The sequence below is a fragment of the Suillus subaureus genome (assembly GCF_016647635.1).
Source record: "Suillus subaureus strain MN1 chromosome Unknown BJ212scaffold_26, whole genome shotgun sequence".
In the NCBI taxonomy this organism is placed as follows: domain Eukaryota; kingdom Fungi; phylum Basidiomycota; class Agaricomycetes; order Boletales; family Suillaceae; genus Suillus; species Suillus subaureus.
Window position 1 is genome coordinate 42,464 of NW_024538582.1, and position 19,967 is coordinate 62,430.

The 19,967-nt window shown below is 48.4% G+C and overlaps 9 protein-coding genes across 9 annotated transcripts; 1 reads left to right on the forward strand and 8 right to left on the reverse strand.

Moving 5' to 3' along the window:
- Positions 1 to 814: 814 nt before the first annotated feature.
- BJ212DRAFT_1301432 (uncharacterized protein) lies at positions 815 to 1,801 on the reverse strand (the record flags this gene model as incomplete). Its single annotated transcript, XM_041333126.1, has 4 exons — positions 815 to 1,226; positions 1,276 to 1,426; positions 1,484 to 1,686; positions 1,743 to 1,801. 4 exons carry the CDS (start codon positions 1,799 to 1,801, stop codon positions 815 to 817), a joined length of 825 nt encoding a protein of 274 aa, XP_041190553.1.
- Positions 1,802 to 2,853: 1,052 nt separating this feature from the next.
- BJ212DRAFT_1483048 (uncharacterized protein) lies at positions 2,854 to 3,223 on the reverse strand (the record flags this gene model as incomplete). Its single annotated transcript, XM_041340543.1, has 2 exons — positions 2,854 to 3,128; positions 3,175 to 3,223. The coding sequence occupies 2 exons, from the start codon at positions 3,221 to 3,223 to the stop codon at positions 2,854 to 2,856; spliced, it is 324 nt and encodes a 107-aa protein (XP_041190554.1).
- A 50-nt stretch (positions 3,224 to 3,273) lies between these two features.
- Positions 3,274 to 3,904, reverse strand: BJ212DRAFT_1369529 (uncharacterized protein). The gene has a single exon (XM_041336227.1). It carries the CDS (start codon positions 3,655 to 3,657, stop codon positions 3,421 to 3,423), a length of 237 nt encoding a protein of 78 aa, XP_041190555.1. The 5' UTR covers positions 3,658 to 3,904; the 3' UTR covers positions 3,274 to 3,420.
- Positions 3,905 to 5,173, reverse strand: BJ212DRAFT_1578662 (uncharacterized protein). The gene is made up of 4 exons (XM_041342224.1): positions 5,063 to 5,173; positions 4,797 to 4,999; positions 4,589 to 4,739; positions 3,905 to 4,539 (listed from the first exon to the last, which is right to left on the reverse strand). The coding sequence occupies exons 1-4, from the start codon at positions 5,119 to 5,121 to the stop codon at positions 4,128 to 4,130; spliced, it is 825 nt and encodes a 274-aa protein (XP_041190556.1). The 5' UTR covers positions 5,122 to 5,173; the 3' UTR covers positions 3,905 to 4,127.
- A 1,022-nt stretch (positions 5,174 to 6,195) lies between these two features.
- Positions 6,196 to 10,366, reverse strand: BJ212DRAFT_1483050 (Golgi transport complex subunit 5-domain-containing protein; the record flags this gene model as incomplete). The annotated part of the gene is made up of 18 exons (XM_041340544.1): positions 6,196 to 6,363; positions 6,467 to 6,674; positions 6,745 to 6,844; positions 7,105 to 7,367; positions 7,423 to 7,623; positions 7,677 to 7,903; positions 7,959 to 8,126; positions 8,182 to 8,446; positions 8,496 to 8,616; positions 8,670 to 8,751; positions 8,805 to 8,882; positions 8,938 to 9,080; positions 9,131 to 9,290; positions 9,347 to 9,555; positions 9,609 to 9,883; positions 9,934 to 10,046; positions 10,100 to 10,308; positions 10,360 to 10,366. 18 exons carry the CDS (start codon positions 10,364 to 10,366, stop codon positions 6,196 to 6,198), a joined length of 2,997 nt encoding a protein of 998 aa, XP_041190557.1.
- A 536-nt stretch (positions 10,367 to 10,902) lies between these two features.
- Positions 10,903 to 12,244, forward strand: BJ212DRAFT_449308 (uncharacterized protein). The gene is made up of 6 exons (XM_041343223.1): positions 10,903 to 11,251; positions 11,307 to 11,445; positions 11,496 to 11,540; positions 11,589 to 11,646; positions 11,695 to 11,740; positions 11,798 to 12,244. Exons 1-6 carry the CDS (start codon positions 11,182 to 11,184, stop codon positions 12,136 to 12,138), a joined length of 699 nt encoding a protein of 232 aa, XP_041190558.1. The 5' UTR covers positions 10,903 to 11,181; the 3' UTR covers positions 12,139 to 12,244.
- Positions 12,245 to 13,036: 792 nt separating this feature from the next.
- On the reverse strand, positions 13,037 to 16,390 carry BJ212DRAFT_1518746 (uncharacterized protein). Its single transcript, XM_041341691.1, has 5 exons — positions 15,958 to 16,390; positions 15,713 to 15,902; positions 15,081 to 15,662; positions 14,286 to 15,049; positions 13,037 to 14,231 (listed from the first exon to the last, which is right to left on the reverse strand). Exons 1-5 carry the CDS (start codon positions 16,008 to 16,010, stop codon positions 13,094 to 13,096), a joined length of 2,727 nt encoding a protein of 908 aa, XP_041190559.1. The 5' UTR covers positions 16,011 to 16,390; the 3' UTR covers positions 13,037 to 13,093.
- Positions 16,391 to 16,471: 81 nt separating this feature from the next.
- Positions 16,472 to 17,904, reverse strand: BJ212DRAFT_449729 (uncharacterized protein). Its single transcript, XM_041343225.1, has one exon. The coding sequence runs from the start codon at positions 17,836 to 17,838 to the stop codon at positions 16,633 to 16,635; it is 1,206 nt and encodes a 401-aa protein (XP_041190560.1). The 5' UTR covers positions 17,839 to 17,904; the 3' UTR covers positions 16,472 to 16,632.
- A 1,046-nt stretch (positions 17,905 to 18,950) lies between these two features.
- Positions 18,951 to 19,786, reverse strand: BJ212DRAFT_449689 (uncharacterized protein). Its single transcript, XM_041343224.1, has 3 exons — positions 19,655 to 19,786; positions 19,423 to 19,594; positions 18,951 to 19,353 (listed from the first exon to the last, which is right to left on the reverse strand). Exons 1-3 carry the CDS (start codon positions 19,660 to 19,662, stop codon positions 19,078 to 19,080), a joined length of 456 nt encoding a protein of 151 aa, XP_041190561.1. The 5' UTR covers positions 19,663 to 19,786; the 3' UTR covers positions 18,951 to 19,077.
- Positions 19,787 to 19,967: the final 181 nt, after the last annotated feature.

Genomic DNA, 19,967 nt, shown 5'->3' on the forward strand with positions numbered 1-19,967 from the left:
CTTCGCAACATTTCACTTGCTTGCCTCACGTACCATCTTCCTTCACCACTCACAGGCATTGTTGTGAGTGGCAGAGTCGCTGGAGTTACCTCTGAGGTGGACTATACAGAGGACCCAAGGATGTCGCGAATTGCTAAGTCTATCACTGGTTATAGTTCGTCTCTCGTGTTTTAGTTGGACTTCCTTCCAGACTCACGCTGCTAGACCTGGCTCAAAATCTGGCTCACGATGTGTCAGTTGCCGTTCCCAAATCGCTCATCTTGCATGCACGTAAAGCTACTTCAAAAAACATTCTCATCAACAGTAAGATGCTCTGCTTCCTCGTGGAAACTTGACAGCAAAACCTATTGAGCCGTCCTATTAGGACCCAGGTTGGTTGTTCCAGTCCTCTGAAAGCTATTCAGGCAGCGCTTCCCGCCAAGTAGACTAAGGATGGAAGGAAGGACATGCATGACAACATAAAATTGTCGTAAAGTTCACCTCGGTCGTCTCCCGACCCAACTTTAGCACTACTTCGATCAGCCCTCCGTAATCCCCAGGGAAGCAAGAAGCTAATTTTTGACGAAACCAGTCTCGAATTAACAACAAACGGACATGTCAACAAAACAATCAGAGAAGCCGCTTACACAGAAAACGAGCTAGAAGAAAGAAGATGAGCGAAATAAAAAGAAAGCTGGTAAGACTAGCATTTGTTACATGATCAGTTCTTCCTACAGACCGTCCCTTCATTATCAGTTACCTGAGTCGTCCGCGATCGCCCATCATTCCTTCCTGTCCATGACATGAGATGGTAGGTGGTGGCTACGCAGATAGCTCAGGTCTTCCTCCAAACCGTCTTCGATCCAATGATCCAGAGGACAAGCCAATGAGGGAGCCAGTGGAGGAATGCGAAAAGACGCGAGTTGCTCCCAAGTGACATATAAGTTGGAGGGTTGGGACTCAGCGCCTTTGCAACCACACATCGTGCAAACTCATCAGTAGGCATGCTCCCTTCGGCTTGACTGCTATGCATGCGTTCGTACACCCGATCGAAGTAAGGCTTGTAGATGGACGTGGGGGTTAATTCAAGGGTGGTCGCCTGGTTAGTACTGATATTTGACCGAATGCCACCTGGTGCTACTAGAATCACTTTAACTCCGAAGGGTTTACATTCCATGGCCAGAGTATCACTGAGCGCGTGAACTGCTGCCTTAGCTGCGCAGTATAATCCATTCCACGGAGTAGGGCTATGAAGATGGGGTCAGCTAAAAGATGGCATCATAGCACCGTGCTCACATGTTCCCTGCAATTGACCCAATATTGACGATAATCCCCTGCTTGCGTTCCACCATGGATGGTACGACTGCCTGTGCAACTCGCAAAACCGAGAATGTGTTGGTCTCAAAAGCCTTTCTAGCCTGATCTAACGACACATCGAGCAACGGTCCTGCGAGAAAACGGACATGACAATCATTTCACTGGGACTTGGAAGGTTTTAACGAACCGATGGCTATAGCACCAGCATTGTTCACAACGATGTCGATTTTTCCCTGCTCTTCCAGAATGGATTGTACAACCAGTTTCACATCGTCATCGCTGGTCACATCCATGGCACGCTTTTCCACGGAATGCTTGAAGCCGTCCATTGTCTCCAGCCTACGGGATGTGGCATACACAGTGCATCCTTGCTCCGCAAAACGCTCACATCTGTTGTCATAAGTTCAAGGAACTTGAAGGGAGATTATTGAAGACAGTGAACTTACAAATGGAAGCCAATCCCGCCTTTTGAACAGCCAGTTACTAGAACGACTTTTCGCGACATGAGTGTTAGGTGAGGCAGGACAATTGCTTCCTATAACTTATAGGCATGTCTAATTTAGTCCATGTATGAGAAGTCCATTCTGACTCCGTACTATGTACCACCCCTGGGGTTCTGCAACATTTTCAATAGCGCGAAGGGCCGCTCGCGGCAGAGCCCGCTACGGTCGGCCGGATTTGACTTCAAAATGCGCTGGAGATACATTAGCAAGTGTTTTATACTTCGGCTCACCAGTCAAATGCTCAGACATGATTTCACGCGCATAGAGCTTTAAGCTTCGGGCGCAGGGGCCTGTATTGTTCATCCACCTTGTACATATTACGCAGGGTCAAATTTCGACCATCGAAAACGCAACCTTTGTTCCTCATTCAATCTGGGAATAAGCGGCCTTTCCACTCATCAAAGACTTGCTCTGAGTCAATCATTGGCTTGATTTTGCCTGGCTGCGAGTCTTGGGCTGCTATGAGTAAATCTCCGACCCGTTCCAGCTTCCTAGTGTGTTCTCGTTGGAGCCGAGGAATCCGGGCAAGTGTTTATTTGAGGTGTCTACTAAGGGTACGTGTACGTGGTTTATTCATCGTCATCTATCTACTGTGAATGACAAGTTTTAGTGTTTTAATGTCTGGCTTCAACATTTAGTCGGTCCCCTGTACTCCCGAGCGACTAGCTTACACCCAGCCCAATTCTGGCGTCGACAGCCCACCCTACACAATTGACATTCCCACCTCATCCAACCATGACCAGCGCTGCCCTCTATTCCGGCCATGTCACCGTCACCCCTACCAAGTGCGATACCCTCCCAGCAACACTGCCAACAAGCCACAACCAACTGCACCCCTACTTCATCACCCCTACTCCAACTGTGTCCTCCTAGCCCTCCAGCACCTTTCCTTCACCCCGTCAGGCAAGATCTGACTCACCGCTACACCTTCCAGGACTCTTCATGCACCCACAATCATCACCAGTGTCCATGTGCGTATCACTGGCATAGACTGATTGTGAATCTGTTTGTAGGTCCCAAGGACGACAAGAAAAAACCTACAGCATGCGTCGTGTTAGTTGCTATCGCCCCAGCGACCAGGTCCACATGCCTCGTGTAAGAGGTGGCAATCTTTGAGGTGTGCCAACGTTGGGCATCCTCTTCGCTCCAAAGCCTTCGAATGGACTCTGCTTAATTCTTCCTTATAATGAGCCAGAAGATTGGAACCTGATCCTCCTGAGGCCGCACGAGAAGCTTTCTTCTTATGGTTGCTTGACTCTAGATCCATCACAATTCTCACAGATGTGGATCCGTCGTGAAGAGGGATGAACCAAGCCCATCCAGACTCGTCTGCACACACTCAGGTCAGTATGACGACTTCAGGAAGATCTCATACCTTCAAGTGCTTCGACCCAGATAGCATTCTGGCGAGTGGTACTCGGCATGTAAGACCCGGTTCCGGTCCAGTATCCCCAGCATGCGACGTTGTTGAGGGCCCGATTATAACGTTTATTCTTAAGATACTTGTGGACATGATCCCGTTCCTTCCTGACGCATCGACTAGGTAGCTGAAAGAGATACGGCCCTGTGTCCCGGTGCTGTCATTCCTACAGTCGGCTGAAACAGGCTTTTCGCCCTCGAACTAAAGTTCGGCGACTCTTGTATTGTCGAACACAGCTGCGCCACACTTTGAAGCATGACGAAATAGCAGATCGTCAAATTCTGATCGAATCTGTGAAACGGTCAGACAGGAAGCATGTCCTCGATGTATCACAGACCTGTATGAAAGAGACATATCGCCATACCGTATATATGTGGTATATCCGCTGAAAACTTTTGCATGAATCAACTTTAGTCCAACGTGACAAGTTCCTCGCATCCGAATAGGAAGTTACAGTCGAAGCCCTGTTACTGTTCCGAAACATATCGGCTCCCCAAAGTGCCCGAAAATGTCTTGCGTGAGAGCTGAGCACATCTCCTCGTCACTAGGCTGTGTAAGGCAACTGGTCACGAGTCTAGAGCAACGGTTTGGTGTTGCTCAATAAACAAGAGTGGCTAAGTGAATTTTCTAGATTCTGGTCTATCGATATGAAGATAGCTGTAAGCTGTGCAAATTCGAACTTTGAGGTTTCCGAGTCGTGCATCTTACGCTGTGTCACAGTCTCTGCCATAGGCCCGCCAGTGCTTCGATCTTGTAATTAAAATCTTGACCGACTAACATGTCTATCCAAGGTCCGTCATGGCTCAATCAGGAGGACATTGGCACCCCAATCCATAGTCACCTGAGTCGTCCCCGTCATTCCTTCCTGTCCATAGCATGTGGTGTTAGGTGGTGGCTACGCAGATAGCTCAGGTCTTCTTCCACACCGCTATCGATCCAACGATCCATAGGAGAAGCCAATGGGGGAGCCAGTGGAGGAATGCGACAATGCGCGAGTTGCTCCCAAGTGACATATATGTCGGAGGGTTGGGGCTCAGCGCCTTTGCAACCACATGGCGTGCAAATTCATCAGTAGGCATGCTCCCTTTGGCTTGGCTGGCATACATGCATTCGTATACCCGATCAAAGTAAGGCTTGTAGATGGACGTGGGGGATAATTTAAGGGTAGCCGCCTGGTTGGCACTGATATTCGATTGAATGCCGCCTGGTGCTACTAGAATCACTTTAACACCGAAGGGTTTACATTCCATAGCCAGGGTATCACTGAGCGCGTGAACTGCCGCCTTAGCTGCGCAGTATAATCCGGCCCATGGACCAGAGCTATGAAGACGGGGTCAGCTGAAAGATGGCATCATAGCACCGTGCTCACATGTGTCCTGCAATCGATCCAATATTGACGATAACCCCTTGCTTGCGTTCCACCATGGAGGGTGCGACTGCCTGTGCAACCCGCAAAACCGAGAATGTGTTGGTCTCAAAAGCCTTTCTAGCCTGATCTAACGATACATCGAGCAACGGTCCTGCGAGAAAACGGACATGACAATCATTTCACTGTGGCTTGGAAGGTTTTAACGAACCGATGGCTATAGCACCAGCATTGTTCACAACGATGTCGATTTTTCCCTGCTCTTCCAGAATGGATTGTACAACCAGTTTCACATCGTCGTCGCTGGTCACATCCATGGCACGCTTTTCTACGGAATGCTTGAAGCCGTCCATTGTCTCCAGCCTACGGGATGTGGCATACACAGTGCATCCTTGCTCCGCAAAACGCTCACATCTGTTGTCATAAGTTCAAGGAACTTGAAACTTGAAGGGAGATCATTGAAGACAGTGAACTTACAAATGGAAGCCAATCCCGCCTTTTGAGCAGCCAGTTACTAGAGCGACTTTTCGCGACATGAGTGTTAGGTAAGTATATCTAATTTAGTACATGTAACGAGAAGTCCGTTCTGACTCACGGCGTATCAGTACTTCCAGTATAAGCGTTTGAAACGTAAAATACTGTCGAGATACGCACCTAGGTTCGACCCAATCTGGGTGTGACCAAATGAACGTTAGGTTCGAAGGTTCGCAGGGGGGTGTGACGCGTGACACACTGCGCTTAGGTTCGACGACCAATGTTGGGGTAGACACATTCCCTTGTATACATGCAGCGCTAAGGGGCCGCGGTGATCCTCATGACCCGCGGCTGGAGATGCTCACCTCAAGAGCTTCGTCTCTAATTTGACTTCCGTCTGGCAACATGGCAATGTCTTCTCGCTATGTTATGGTAAAGTCTTGTCAGTGTGGATCCTCCAATGTTTGGCGAGCGAGCCATAGCTCAGTCCATTAGGTGAATCATCTGTCCCTCATGGCTATAGCGCTGATGATTTGGGTAATTTGCTGGTGGATAACGAGTCGGAGAGCTATGAGCGAGGGGTACTGGATGACATGACAGGGCTTCAATCTATGGCTGATGGGTCTACGGAGGTTGAGGCTGAGGGCCGTGGCAAGCGCAGACGTGTTGCAAACACTCAGTACAAAGACTTTTGGATGCATTAGATGTTTTTTTTTTGCGTTTTTACCACTTGTCACAATTTAGGTTCGACGGCCTCAAAATTGGTGTGACCGTCACGAAAAATAGGTTCGATTCGCCAGGCGTGTGACGGTGTGACGAACCTAGGTGCGTATCTCGACAGTAAACAGCTTGATATGTAAAATTGTTGACATTAGAGTAGATTTCAGCTCACAAATCCACAAGTTTCGTCGGGACGGCTCTCTGTGTATATGCCCACATGACCAAATGAATATGCACAGATGCCCTGCAAGATGCGCGGCACAGACACGTAGCCCAAAAAAGGCATTGCAAAGCCCAGCTGTGAATCGACAGCCAAATATAGTTGCAAAGTGGAAAATCAGGCCTGCTGTAGAGTATTGTATCATTAACCACTCACATCACAAGATCGGTGGCATGACTTGGCGCCTATACATCCTTCACACTGGATACGTCGTAGGTGGTATCTCTCCTCTTGCCGCAAGTGCCGACCGTAGCCCGGCAATATCCAGATCGCGCGCAGGAGTGACGTTCAGCGCCTTAAGCACGATCGACGTGTCAACGTCTGGTTGTGATGTGTAGGGTGGTGGCTCTGGTATTGGAAGGTCCTGTAATGATACATTAGCATGTACAACAAGAGCGTTTTCCATAGGCACGTCGATATAGCGTCCCATGAATCAGCTAAAGGAATGTGCACTGAACGCGACCCACCTCAGACCTTTCCAACCATCCCATAACCCACACCCATGCTTTACGTTCGTGCATCCAGTTATAGTCCACACTTGGATCAAGTGTTCCGCCCCATTTTACAGTAGAAAGCACCGCATCGGGATCGATTACGAGAGAAACGTCTACCAGAAGTCCATGGGAGGAAAATGAGAGAAGCACAAGTGCGGTGGAAGGGTCATATGTGAGCATACTGCAGTGAATGTGAGTAGATTTGCACGCGTGAATAATAGAGAACAAGGAAGAGGAGACAAAGGACTTACCGTCCAGCAACACGGAGCTTCCGTCCCACATCGTCATCAGTAATGCAGTCCAGCATCATCACCGTAGCGGGTTCTGGCAGTGGCATTCGTTGCCGCTTATCTGTATGTTGTTCGATTCCTGTCAGTGGGCCGATTTTCTATGCTGAGTTGGAAACAGGGTGAAAACCAAATTGGGCGTAATATTGTTTGGCAAGACCTTGGGATTGTAACACTCGCAAACAAGGACCAAATTGACAACGTTCGGACAGAAAAATGCAGTGGATGTAGAAATGACGGTACACTATCAAAGTCCACATGTAAATAACCGCGAGCAAGGACTGAATACCTTTTCGCAAGCATTTTAATTCTTGCCTCACTCACCCCTCGCTTGCCTCAGCACCCTACTTGCAAGTTCTACAAACTCTCCCTCCTTCCCGACCAGCGCAGCCTCAACCAGCCCCCACGCATCCTCTTTTCTATGCTCTTCCACCCATCGCACATACTCCGCTTCTTGCCATCCATGCATTATATGCGGTAGCGGCAGTGGGGACCGTACAAGAATATGGTGCAGCACTACAAGCGGAGGCAGGTTCGCGGCGTGCGTTGGACTTGCAAGTGAAGCTGTGTCGAGGAAGAGGAGGGGTCTATCATAAGTGAGTGAGTGAGCGAGCGTCAGATTGTGCGAGGGATAGAACAAACCGCATAGCTCTGAGCATTTTATACTCCTCCCCGGCTACTTCAAGGCCACGCTTGCTTGAAGGCCCAAGAAACGCACCCAACGCAAATTCGAGCTCTGTCATATCTGTCGTGAGCTGCAGCTTCCCGCTCTCTCCTAACGGTTTCGCGATACTGGCATGAAGCACAAAGATTCGGATAACGTATTTCACGATAGAGAGCACCCTGGTTGTTCTCTTTAGCACGACAGGTCAACAGCAAATGTCTGAAGGGCATACCAGGACTGTGTCATGTCACTCGAAAAATTAGTCAAGATCTGCATCTTGACGTAGTTGAGTTTATCAGCGAGGTCTTTCATGTACAGGCTTGGCCCTGCCATGCCTGCCATCGGCCCCATGGCCTTCTGCAGGTCAACCCTATGAAGTCTCGAGACGATGGAAGCGAGCTCCCTTCGTATTGCCGTAAGGAGGGGGTCAACGATGCTATCGTAAGTGACATGCAGTTTCTGTGCAGTGAGGTAATTTCAAGATTTTATACTCTATACTTGAGAGAATCAATACCTTTACACCAGGTCTTACAAGCGAAGCAGCGCTCTCGGTGTGTTCTTCAGCTATCTTCTCCAAATTCGTCCAGCAGTAATAAAGGCACGTCGCAACCTGGCCGTTCAAAATTTGTTGTGGAGTCGCCATCGGCCCAAGAAGTGTGACCACTGAGCGATCTGAAGAGATCTAGTTTCAACGCATGAGCTGCGTGGTACCTATTCAGAGTTCCCCCAAAACTCACTAGACCCTCGGCCCTCATCGTCGCTCCATCGAGAGCTGCGCTAACGTTTCTCGCCACCGCAAGCATTAACAAAGGATCAAACCTAGCTGAATCAAGCTCGTTCATCACTGCCCGCGCAATTGCGACACCTTCGTTAGCGCCTGGAGGTGCGCGAGAGCCGCCAACGAAAGCCTGGGAAACGGCTTCATTCAAGCGGGTTGTCGAACGAGAGAGGTAAAGAGCCTCAAATGTAGAAAGAGCACGGAGGACGAGAACAGTTTCTGGTCTAAAGATTTATGTATGGTGTGATATTTGATGAGCAGGGGAAGACCTACGATTGCTGGGATTGCGTATAGACTGTGTCAGTATGTACTGCAATTTTGGCAAAGAATTCGTGGAAAAGACGTAAGAGCCTCGGGTAACCAGAGCTAAGAGTCTGTTGAAGGAAGGTCGAACCTAGTCATGACACTTCAGTGGTGATGTGCATGGCACCAATGACTTAAACAAACCCTTGGCAGCGTCACGAGCGTACTTCTCAAGCGAGCGTCCCAGCGAAGTCCAGAATGTAGAACTAGGTTTGTTCTCTAGAACCTTCGAGTACTTATTAGTCATGGATTGGATGCATTGTTGTGCAAGAAAGGCACCTTCATTACATCATGAAGGAATGATCTTTGGGTTATCGGATCCTTCTTCAATTTCAGGACCTTCTCAAGAGTGTACACCTAGGACGACTGGCAGTAAGTCGACACAATATAGAACATTTTCTCAAGTTGCCACCTTGATACAGCATGCAGCCATCTCCTCGATAAGAGACTCAAGGCGGGCCCAAAGCGCAGCTGTCCATTGCGGTGCTGTGATGTTCGTTGGTTCTGTTCGCACACGCGACTTATATAAGAGACCTTGAGAAGAAGGCACATTTTCTGAAGAACAAAAACATCAGTAAAGGAAGAATGATCTCGGTACGACATACCCTTCGAAACAACTTCCTTGGAAATACGTGAGAGATCGAATGCAGTTCGTATCCGTTCCTCGACGGCGTCACAAAGGTCTCTTGATAAGCCCTGTATGAGCGTCGGGAGTGCACGTAAGTTGTACGCTGTTTGTAACGAGGATGCCAACAGTGATTGATCCTTAACATTGAAGTCTAAGTTAATGATGATTTACGTTGGAATGCAGAATAACAAACCAAAGTAGAAAGACCAGTCATGATCATTGATTCCATCTCATGCGTAACCTTGTTTTGCGCTTCTTCGATAAATGGTATGTGTGCTGCTGCTGCCTTTACAGATCGGAGGGGGACCAAGGTATCCGTTGCTGGTGCAGTCCTATCGTCAGTTTCTGACGAGTCTTTTACTGGGGTATCTCCGGTCTCTTCAGGTCCATCCAACAAGGCACCTTGATACGAGTGAACAATCAGGAGCTATTTGCGAAGTAATGCACAAGCGAACCTAGCTCTGCAATTGTCAATGCTGCCTTAGCAATGGTGCGCTCCTTGTCATCTTGCTGATCCGCAGACAAGCCTTCTGAACTGTTAGGTCTTTTCTTTTCAGCAGTGCCCGGCTTGTCAAACGTAGCAAGCTCGGAAATCTGAGTTTCTAGACGTCGCGAGAGCACAACGAAACGTGAAATACGTCGCAACGCATCTGAGGTTTGACGAATACGTTGAAGCTTGATGGCGCTCGTTTCCAAAGTTTGGTATGGAACACGAACTTTCTGGCGAAGTCTGATTAGGTCACGTCAAGTTACGACGTTACGACAAGACCTAGTACGTACTTCTCCAAAGAGGCATCAACGTCATCCAAGCCACGTCGAACTGAAGTCAGTGATCCAGAGAGGTTATTGACGCCCGCTGCTCGCTGAAGTAGCTCTTCATGGTGGGTGGTAACCTGCAAACATTGTGTCATCAACAGCATATCAATGTGATGACATATTTTCATACCAAACTTTTGATTTGCTTGCTCACGTCCTCAATGCTCAAGTCCAGCTTGGATATTGCGACTGATATATCCTCCTTGGCCGATTCTAAAGCTGTGCCCGTTCGAGGCTTTGCGTACTGCGTTTGGTGAACCTGTGGATACGGCTCGCCAGCAAGAATGGCGTTGGCGTAGTCATTAACATCAAAGTCGGAGATAGTGAACAATGAGTAGTCTAACGTGGTATAAAATTAAGTGAGGCGAGATATGAGAGGAAAGTACTTACCCGTCATCGAGACATGGATTAAGACGAGTGCTGGTCCGGAATTTCTTGATTGCCAAATGTCACGTGGGAGAACGCGTGTGAGTTTAGCGCATGACGCAGATCATCAATTACAACCACAAACCCCCGAGTGCTGAGCATTCTCAGAATCATCCCATGGTGACACATGGCACGCATATCTGACGACTGGTTATAAAATGAATGCATGAAATGTATCTGCCGGAATTTATCTAATGGACTGAGAATGCATCGAGGACCTTTGGAGGAACTCGTCCAAGTCGCTTAGCATATTTCAATTCGTTTTCGAGATAAAACAGAGGGTGGAAGTCAGTGACCTCCTACTACTAGTAGGCCATATACATATCGTGAAGGTCAGCATCGTGGTCTTGTTGGTTGTCCCAAATCTCGGATCTGATGTGCATGCTGTACAGTCACGGTTGTCCAGCTCTTTGATCGCCGGCCCATCGATCAGTACTCGGTGGTGACGCCCCACTGCTTGCATTTAAAAAAAGAGTACTGCTTCCACTGGCGGCTGCACAGTGGTTGTTATGCTTCTTGAGAACTTTTTGATGCAGGGACTACCTTATACATAACTGGGTTCTGCTAGTAGGCATAGGCTTTGTTCCTTCTCTCTTTATCCGTCATGTCGCTACTCACCTTGAAGGCATGGTCGTCGATAGTGGCCCTGGTGGCAGCTGCTGGATTCCAAGGCACATGCGCAGATTGTGGCCAATATAACGTGCCTCTCCTCCTTTGGTTGGGTACGTCGTTCCTTTGCTTCACCTTAAAGTTGCGAGTTCTGATGGTATGATTGGGTGATATTAGATGAACAACAGTCTTAGCCAGAACCCACGCTTAGTCACTGCCTACTTCGGGAGCCCCTACGCTGATGGAAGTATGGCTTTTCGTTTCTCGGCAAGCTTTGGCCTTGCATGACTCATTTTTGGCAGGCTATGAAATCGTTGCTATCCCCGCAGGTACTCAATATTTAGGTCCCCCGCTCAATGGAGCAAACCCTTGCCAATGCAATTCAGTAATCTACTCACTGACGAGCGCGTGTGGTGTTTGCCAGGGCCTCACTCCTGTGACGTAAGTTGCATCGAATATGCTCGACTGACGAAGTACTTATTCCCTCACAGCTGGAGTTCCTGGAAAACCTATTGCACAACGGCTTTTACACAATTGTCAGTCTCCGGGGTTGTGTTCTTGAACTTCTTTTACTTGATATGCAGATATCCAACGACCATTCCGACTGGCACTGCAGTTCCGAATTGGGCTTACTTGGACGTCGTAAGTACACGAAGCATCACGACTGTCATACCCTAAATTTCTTTGAAGGTAACCGGTAATATTTTCAATGTTACCGCAGCTCAGCTGGATGGAGGTCAGCTCACACGCATAACTTTTCAGTGGTACAAACGCGTCACTCACTTTCTTGTAGATTTACCGGAGTCTATTGCAACCTCGCCACCGACCACTATTAGTAGCGCGATCATCGTGACATTCACTAGCGTACACGCTTCGACTACATCGCTATCCACTAGCTTACCCACTTCGACCACGAGCACAGGATCTTCATCGCCTACTTCGAAGAGCTCAGATGTCGGAGCTATAGCTGGGGGTGTTGTCGGAGGAATTGTCGGAGTTGGAGCCATCGCAGGTCTTGCAGCATGGTTCTTCATTAAGCACCGTCACTCTCGCAGAGCACCCTTACCCACTTTCAGCCAACCCCAAATGACGCAGCTTTCGCGTTTCTATATATGTTTTCCACGACGTTTGTGACGCATCATACTCATCATCTTGCGCAGGATCCCGCCGACCCGAGCACTTTCCCGCCGCCATTGTCCTCTACCTTACAAACCACCACATCGACCATAAACCCAAACTTTTCACAGCAGTCGCGTCTTGGGCAGTATAATGGTGTTCCGGAGGTCTCAAATAGCCCGCAAAGATGATCTTTGGATGTTATTCCCCCATAGAATGGGACGACACGTTATACCATACCACAGATTGGCGGGGAGTTCGGCTGCAGACGATGTGGGTCGGTAATGAGCCTTGTGCGCAGTTTCACTGATGCAGAATTAATTGTACTGGAGGATATCTGACCTGGGATTTTACCGAGCAAAATAGACACTTGGAACGACTTTGTGAATACGACGAAGGCTTCAGGTTTACTCCGTCAGTGTCTTGCTCTAAATATTGAGATACTGAAGTGCATGAGGCCTGCTCCACATGCACCGTGGAAAGGTCAGGCTAATTCACAGCACCTCCCCCCTCCATTTGTCGCCTGCACGACCGCCGTGTACTCTATAACCATTTACCACAGAAGCCCCAGAATGTTCACCGCATCAGATGCATGAGCACCTTCGAGTTGGCGTCAGCTAAGTTGTGTGAGGTGGTGTTATATATAGCGTTAAACTTCACCTGCCGGCGCCCAACTGATTTTGGCCCTTCGATCCTGCACCGTAAAAGCAGCAGCACAACACGGCTGTTGTTACCAATCTCGACAGGTTTTATATCACACGCAAGTGAAGCTATGTCAGCCCTTCTAATAACTGCAGGGCTTCCCCGTTACCAGCCTCTCGCTCAGACTCCCCCACGGCTTACAAAACCACATGCATAGTAGCTGGTACAACATCAATTTCCCTCCCCAGAGCTCACAGTCTGCCTGCGATCTACATACAAAGAAACTACTACACCTGAGTTACATAAATATATCAGATTAGTACACTAAGTGTCAACCATTGGAATCCGTAATATATAGCATCAGATCATTCACCGCACTTGTCAATCGAACGTCAGAACTGCCCAGTCTTAATTGACCGAGAGTCTGCCTGATGGAAGAAACCAAATCCTCCGTACCAAGGACCATGCCTTCATTTAAGCAGTCCTTAGTAAAGGCACTAAGATGCTCGATGGTCTCCTTCAAGCTTCCGGCCTGTCGAACAACCTGAGAATGCCAAGCCTTTTGGACAAGCATTTGGCAAGAACTGGCGTCCGGGAGGTCAAGTGGATGGTCAGATAATTCTTGCATGACTTGCAGATTCGCAATGATGTAGAGCGCAAGGTGTTCGGATGACAGAGGATCAACATCAGGGTAGGGGAAAGTGTTGGCGATATGGAGATGGCTGCTATGATATCCATGCCCGAACATGTGAGCCCTCCATGCCTCACTTTTGGCACAAGAATACAAAATTTTCAGACAAAGCAGGTGTTGTCGTGGTGAGTCGCTGTAGGTAAGAGTGGAATGAAGAGCTGCGGAAAAATCTGGAAACAGTTGGGCCGGCATATAAGTGTCAGCAAAGATAATCTTCCTGCAGGCATGAGCGACACCGAGGGCGGCCTCTCGAAGGGCTGGCAGCTGTTCTAAACCTAGAGAAGACACTATAACTTCCACCAGCGCTGGGGTCCTGGATGAACTAAACTTGACGTGAGGTGACTGGCTCAGTGCTATCATAGCGTCGATGACAGCGATGTGATTAGAATTGTGGTAATAGATGATGTAGTCGATGAGCCAACCGCAATCAACGGGCTCTTGAATCGATAACCGAGATGGCCCCTGCTGCCACGCTTGGCCTGCATCGCCCTGGTTAATGGGACCATCACCGGCCACGATAACTGTGAAGTGTAGCACGGTGCGAGCGTCGTTCCAGATTGCGTCCTGAGCATTTTGGCTCTGACTAGCAGTCCTGACGAAGGTTTTGCATACTTCGAGTCCCCACTCCGCAACACGACGATGTTGTGCGATTTGACGGTACTCTTCTAATTCGAGGACCACACCTAATGGTTCTAGCAGTCTCAGCACGATTGCGGACTGTTCACGAGACTCTTGTTTCATTATATGCTCTAGCAAAATGTCAAGTGCAGTGGTGGAACTTTGTATCACAAGTTGTTAGTACGTGCATGGACTTGAAAAGAACTAAACGGACCTTTTGGTGACCTTCAAAATCGCATCCCGGTCGGTAAATTGACCAAGGAGCATTCTGCCAGCTATAAAGCAATTGGCAAGTACATTTTTTGGAGGAAGTGGGTTTACGAGAATTCTTGCGATGGCATCCAGGGCTCGCTCGTGCCAAAAGGAGGAGTAGCGCAGATCATTGAGGCGATGGAGGAGTGGATGTGACATCCAGCAAAGAAAAGCGTCCGGTATGTTGGGTTGATGAAGGCGTGTTGGAGAATCCCTATCCAAGACCACCTCGAAAACAAGATAGCAAATGAATGATATCTCTTGATCGCTGTGATGTACCCATATGAGCTTGCGGATGTCCTTTTCGCAGACAGCGACTGGGAATGGTGAGTCTTCAGAATTTAGGAAAGACTTTCTCTCTAAGTACAGGTGCAAGAATGCCTTTCCGCAAGCGATTGCACGTTCCCGTCTAGGTGGAACAAGCATCAGTTGCTCGTGGTGGGTATTTTCGAAACAACCGAGAAATGTGTCGAAAAGTTGCAGGAGAAGAGTGGATATGTCAAGCTCGGGTGGCCATTCCACCTCAGGAACAAAGCTCGCCGCAGTTGTGATGATATCGGGGTCGCTGGATGATTCGATGATCCACCTGATACACGGAGCATCTGTTTGCTGTGCGACGAAGACGGAAGGCGTGAGTTGTTGCGAGATAGTGTTCAGAGTGTAAATAATCTTGAACGGGATGTAAAGCACGAAACTTAAACAGACTTTGCTGAAATTCCGACGTTTCTGCAACGATGGATAGTAGCGGAGAACAGACCGACCCAAAGCACGAAGGGTAATTGATCCTGGTGTCTGGAAAGGGCAATCCGCAGGCCATGAGTGATGCCAAGACTATTGTTAGATAGAATGTGAAGCCAAGCGTTGTGGATGTGATGATGATGGTAGCAATTGTGGTTGACATTGTCCACATGCTAGCGGACAGTGCAACCCCAAAAAGGAGGAGAGAGATCTGCAAGAGCGAGGGCAAGAACTGCAACACAGCATCGAAATGCCAAGTCCGAAGACCATCAAGTTTCGTCTGCCTTTGTCGGCCCCGATCATCAATGGTACCACGGCTAGAGCGTTTGAAGTTGCTCAACCATTGCTTCCCTAGCACGGCTCCAAGGGCGGCAAGTAGGCTTGCGCAAAGACTGGCGTAAATCAACGACTGGACCCAGATTACTGAGGTACTAGGTCCCTGCCACGGCGCGTAGGGTAGATTGGACTGTGGGATGAAGGACGGGTTGGCAGCCTGGAGTAGCATTCCAAGCAACACATTTGTAGTGTTCATTGGATCAGGGCTGAGGTTCGCCTGCATGTTTACAATAAACGACGTATTGACGGCTGAAAACAGACCAGCCTGTGATTCAAGCTCAGATGATGAATCAAGGACAAAGAAAATGTTCTGACGAATATAAGGACGATATCCATGTCTGACTGATACTTCTCAAGAAACTCTCCGTCATGGTCCGTAGCTTCCCGTGTATAGGTGGCCCAGAAGCGGGTTTTGGCATCTATCCCGTCGCCCTGGGACTGTGATGGACGGGGACACTGCATGGTCTCTACAAATGGTTTCAAGTTCTGAGGAAGCTCTAGAGCCCTAAAGAATCCAATTGGATTGAGTCGACAAGCGGAACTATTTCAGAGGGACATACTCTGCGCCATTGCCATTTGCCGGTAATTGGACACCAACATTTTGACCCGGCATCTTGTCACGGTGGCAAGTGAGGCTATAGGTTGACCCTCTTGATTGGAATGGGGATTATGGGATCATATCAACATCTCGCTCTTATAGAAACACCAAAAGCGCTCAGTGTGCGAACGTTAACCTGTGAAACAAAAAGCAGGGCGGTTAATACTGACTGGAAAGGTCCTCATATGCAGAGCTGTGCCATATCATTCCCGATTAACGGCAGCAGTTGCCACTGTGGGACCTTGATAGAAGCGCCCGAATGATGTAACTGCACATCTTAACAGTCAAGCTTTACCAGTCGTTGTGCCACAGCCAATGCTAGAGAAGTAAACTGCGGTGAGCATCAACGCGAAAAAGGTATCGTGTACTCAAATATTTGAGAGAAACCCTTACACAGAAGACACACCAGGAACAACATGGATGACATAAAGATGTCTCACTGCCAATCGGTCACTGATGTGCCTGGGTGACTCTCCCTTGGGGCTCGAAGCAGAGCTGTGCGAGGCGATGGAACTGCCTTATACTATTTGACCTCGCATTGAGAATCAGATACATACAGATACACCGGCAAACAACATACATAAATCATTAAGTCAAGAGGAACAGGTACTAAAATACCCACTCAATCACAGGTAGGTCATGTAGTGACCAATGATACGACATCCTTGACTAGCGATATCACCACATTGTCCGCGGAACCTTGCTCCAAGTGGTACAGTGTCTGCATTACACGTGACTTGAACTCGTTTGTGACATCGACAAGTTCCGCATCACGTTTCAGCAACTGGATTGTGAACTTGGCAAATGGTTCGAGAGCTTCATGTATGACGCACTCAGACAACTCGAGTGGCTTAAGAGAACGAAGAGCGACGAATGCCCAAGCCTTGTGTACAAGAAGGCCACAAAGATCGTTCGGGATGAGGTTGCCGTGTTCTCCCTTTAGTCGTGCCATGATTGCAATGATGTATAAGGCGAGATGTTCTGTGAGAGGGTAGATTTCAAAGTAACGAAGGTTGTTCGCGATCAATAGGCATGCCTCGAGGTGTCCACTATCATAAAGGTGATGGGACCATAGCTCACTTTGAGTCCACGAGAACAATATGTGCAAATAACGAAGGTTCTGCTTGCCACACATACTGGAGTGTTCAGAAAGAATGCCATCCTCGCCCTGACCAAAGGATAGACTGTCAGCAGCAACGCCAGAAAGCGCTGCCGAAAATTGAGCACAGAGATCTGGGGAGAGACAATCGGTGTCCAACAGGGCAAGATAGTTCCTTGATGAATACGCAGCGCGAAGCGCAGCCTTGCGAAGCTGTGGAGGCTTATCCGGTGCCATTGCAAAAATCATCGCATTAATATAGGTCGGCATCTTCTCCCTGCATGCAATGTCGATGTTCATTTCGCTCATCGTGAAGAATGCGTCAGTGAGCGCTGACTGATGAGAGATCGAATGATGATGCATGATATAATCGAGGAGCCAGCCGCAACCAGCATTCCTGGTCGTGCGGGGACGAGAAATCTCTTCCTTACAGGCAATCCGATCATCGGTCGGGTCGCTATCGCCACTCCCAGCAGTGATGACGCTGAAATGCAGCGCGTCGCGAGCAGCCACCCAGGCCTTATCGCGTGCTTCTGGTCTACAGAGTTCCGGATGATGAAGTACTGTGTTGACAAAGCTTTGACACAGTCGAACACCCCAGTCGGGCATTCCCAAATCGTACGCCACCTGGCGAAACTGCTCAACTTCTAAAACAGCCGCCAAAGGTCGTAGAAGTTTAAGGGCGTAAACAGACGAGCGCTCGCGTAGCTCTAGATGGATGTCGATACCAATGGCTTGCTGCATACTCTCGAGGACAGATACAAGCAGTGTTTTGACCGATGACCTGCACAACTATGGGTCACTTACAAGCTTCACATGACATCAAAAAGCTTCTTACCCCTTGTTTGTGCTGGTTAGTTGATTTGGATCAACGGATTGATCCAGAAGCAAACCCGCTGCCATAAGGCAGTTTGCTAAGACATTCGTTGGAGGTAATGGCGACACAAGCAGCCTTTCTACTACGTCCAATGCACGCCGTCTCCAAAACCTTGCATACCGATCTGCGCTGAGACAATGAAGTAGGGGATGAGACATCCACATCAGAAAGGTATCCGGAATTTTCGGGTTTCCAAGCGAAATGGGTATGCTGACGCCAACATCCAGCACTATCTCGAGAATAAGGTCAAAGATGAAAGAGAGTTCTGGGTCATTTTGACGAGTCCACATTAGCCAATGGGCATCATGCAGACGAGAGGAGCTGGTAAGTGCGAATTCTGGATCATGAACGGCACGCAGAAAGACGGGCCTGGCATCCATCGACCGCCTTTCGATGTAGAGATGCAAGAAGGCCTTTCCACATGCAATCGCACAATCGCGGCCAAAATCGGAGAGTTTCGGTTGGCCGTACTGTGTGTTCTCAAAGCAATCTAGGAAAGTGTCTCGCAGCCTAAGCGAGGCACAAGATACATCCAAATCTGGTGGCCACTCGACCTCAGGAACCAGGCTGGCGGCAGTGGTAATAACATTTGGGTCATCGGAGGTCTCAAGCAGCCATCGGATACAAGGGGCGTCCGTATTTTCGATTGCGTATTGTGAGGAAAGCCGGTGAGAAATGTATGATGCGAATGAGTGGAGTAAAGTTATTGTGATATAGGGAATATAACTGACGAAGCGCAAGAGTGATGAAGGGATAGTCCGATTTCCCTTCTGAAGAACGTTGTGGAAGCGGACAACGTGCTGACCGATGCTGCGAAGTCGATTAGATGCCGGTGTTTGAAATGGACACACATCAGATATCAATGCGGCGACAACAATTAGCGCATAGAAAACGGCCCCAAATGACGTTGTACCAATGACAATGCAGGCGACAATATGTTGTTCTGTCCATAGATTTGCACCAAGCGCAACTCCAAATAACAACAAAGACAGCTGCAACAGGACGGGAAGACCTTCCAGAATAGCGTTGAAATGCCACGCATATAAAGCATCAAGCTTCCGTTGCCGTTGCCTTCCACGACCATCAACCGTTCCGTGATCAAAGTGTTAGAAATGATTGAGCCATTGCTTGCCCAGCATTGCTCCCAGTGCTGCAAGAAGGCTCGCGGATAGACTTGCATATATGAGCGACTGAACCCATATTTCGGTGGAGCTAGGACCAGTCCAGGGTGGTGTGTCGAAATCGTTGCCTGGGAATGTTGAATTGTCAATTATATGAATTAGCTTCTTGAAAAGCATGTTGGTCTCTGTGGTTGGATCGGGAGCTAAATTTTGCTGCATATTGACAATGAAGGATGTAGTGACAGCTGAAAAAAGACCAGCCTATAACAATAGGTATGCGGGTCGAGTGAATGAATAGGAAAAGAGGTTGTGCTAAGGTAAAAGACGCACGAATATTAGAACGATATCCATGTCGCTTTTGTACTTGTCGAGAATTTGTCCATCATGCTCAGCTGCTTCATGCATGTACGTCGCCCAAAAGCGACTTTTTGTCTCTTGACTGGCCCATTGTGATCTAATAGGCTCGCGTGGAGTCTCATCAGCACGGTTGAATAACGTTGACCTATGTACCGATGAGGATCAGCAATCAAATGTATGATAACTAAGTTAGAAACATACTGACACTGGCATAGGCGCACCGTCTGGGTCAGAAACTAAACCTTTTTTTTGGCAGCTTTATATATGGAAATCTTTCACTCACCAATCGTAGTATCGCAGTCTGGATATCAATAGAATGCTGTAGATAAACTCGAGGCAGTACCAGTGTCACGTTATTCACTGATGGGTTAGTTTCGCTTACTAATACCTTTAGGACCTACACCAAGAACCTCCAAGTGCTCCACAAGATCAAGCATTGTGGTGCAAACTCCACGGCCACCTGCGTGATACCGATAGTGATGTCATACTCATAATGCATTTTAATAGCTGCGAGTATG

Coding starts and splice junctions, on each gene's coding strand:
- BJ212DRAFT_1369529 (XM_041336227.1), bottom strand. CDS start 3,657: ATGCGAGGAACTTGTCACGTTGGACTAAAGTTGATTCATGCAAAAGTT.
- BJ212DRAFT_1578662 (XM_041342224.1), bottom strand. CDS start 5,121: ATGTCGCGAAAAGTCGCTCTAGTAACTGGCTGCTCAAAAGGCGGGATT. Junction 4,740..4,796: donor TGCTGGTGCTATAGCCATCG/GTTCGTTAAAAC, acceptor GTTTTCTCGCAG/GACCGTTGCTCGATGTATCG. Junction 4,540..4,588: donor GGATCGATTGCAGGACACAT/GTGAGCACGGTG, acceptor CCGTCTTCATAG/CTCTGGTCCATGGGCCGGAT.
- BJ212DRAFT_449308 (XM_041343223.1), top strand. CDS start 11,182: ATGAACAACAGTCTTAGCCAGAACCCACGCTTAGTCACTGCCTACTTC. Junction 11,541..11,588: donor ACAACGGCTTTTACACAATT/GTCAGTCTCCGG, acceptor CTTGATATGCAG/ATATCCAACGACCATTCCGA. Junction 11,741..11,797: donor CGCAGCTCAGCTGGATGGAG/GTCAGCTCACAC, acceptor ACTTTCTTGTAG/ATTTACCGGAGTCTATTGCA.
- BJ212DRAFT_1518746 (XM_041341691.1), bottom strand. CDS start 16,010: ATGCCGGGTCAAAATGTTGGTGTCCAATTACCGGCAAATGGCAATGGC. Junction 15,663..15,712: donor TGGATATCGTCCTTATATTC/GTCAGAACATTT, acceptor CTTGAATCACAG/GCTGGTCTGTTTTCAGCCGT. Junction 15,050..15,080: donor ACCCTTCGTGCTTTGGGTCG/GTCTGTTCTCCG, acceptor CCATCGTTGCAG/AAACGTCGGAATTTCAGCAA.
- BJ212DRAFT_449729 (XM_041343225.1), bottom strand. CDS start 17,838: ATGCAGCAAGCCATTGGTATCGACATCCATCTAGAGCTACGCGAGCGC.
- BJ212DRAFT_449689 (XM_041343224.1), bottom strand. Junction 19,354..19,422: donor TGGATATCGTTCTAATATTC/GTGCGTCTTTTA, acceptor CTATTGTTATAG/GCTGGTCTTTTTTCAGCTGT.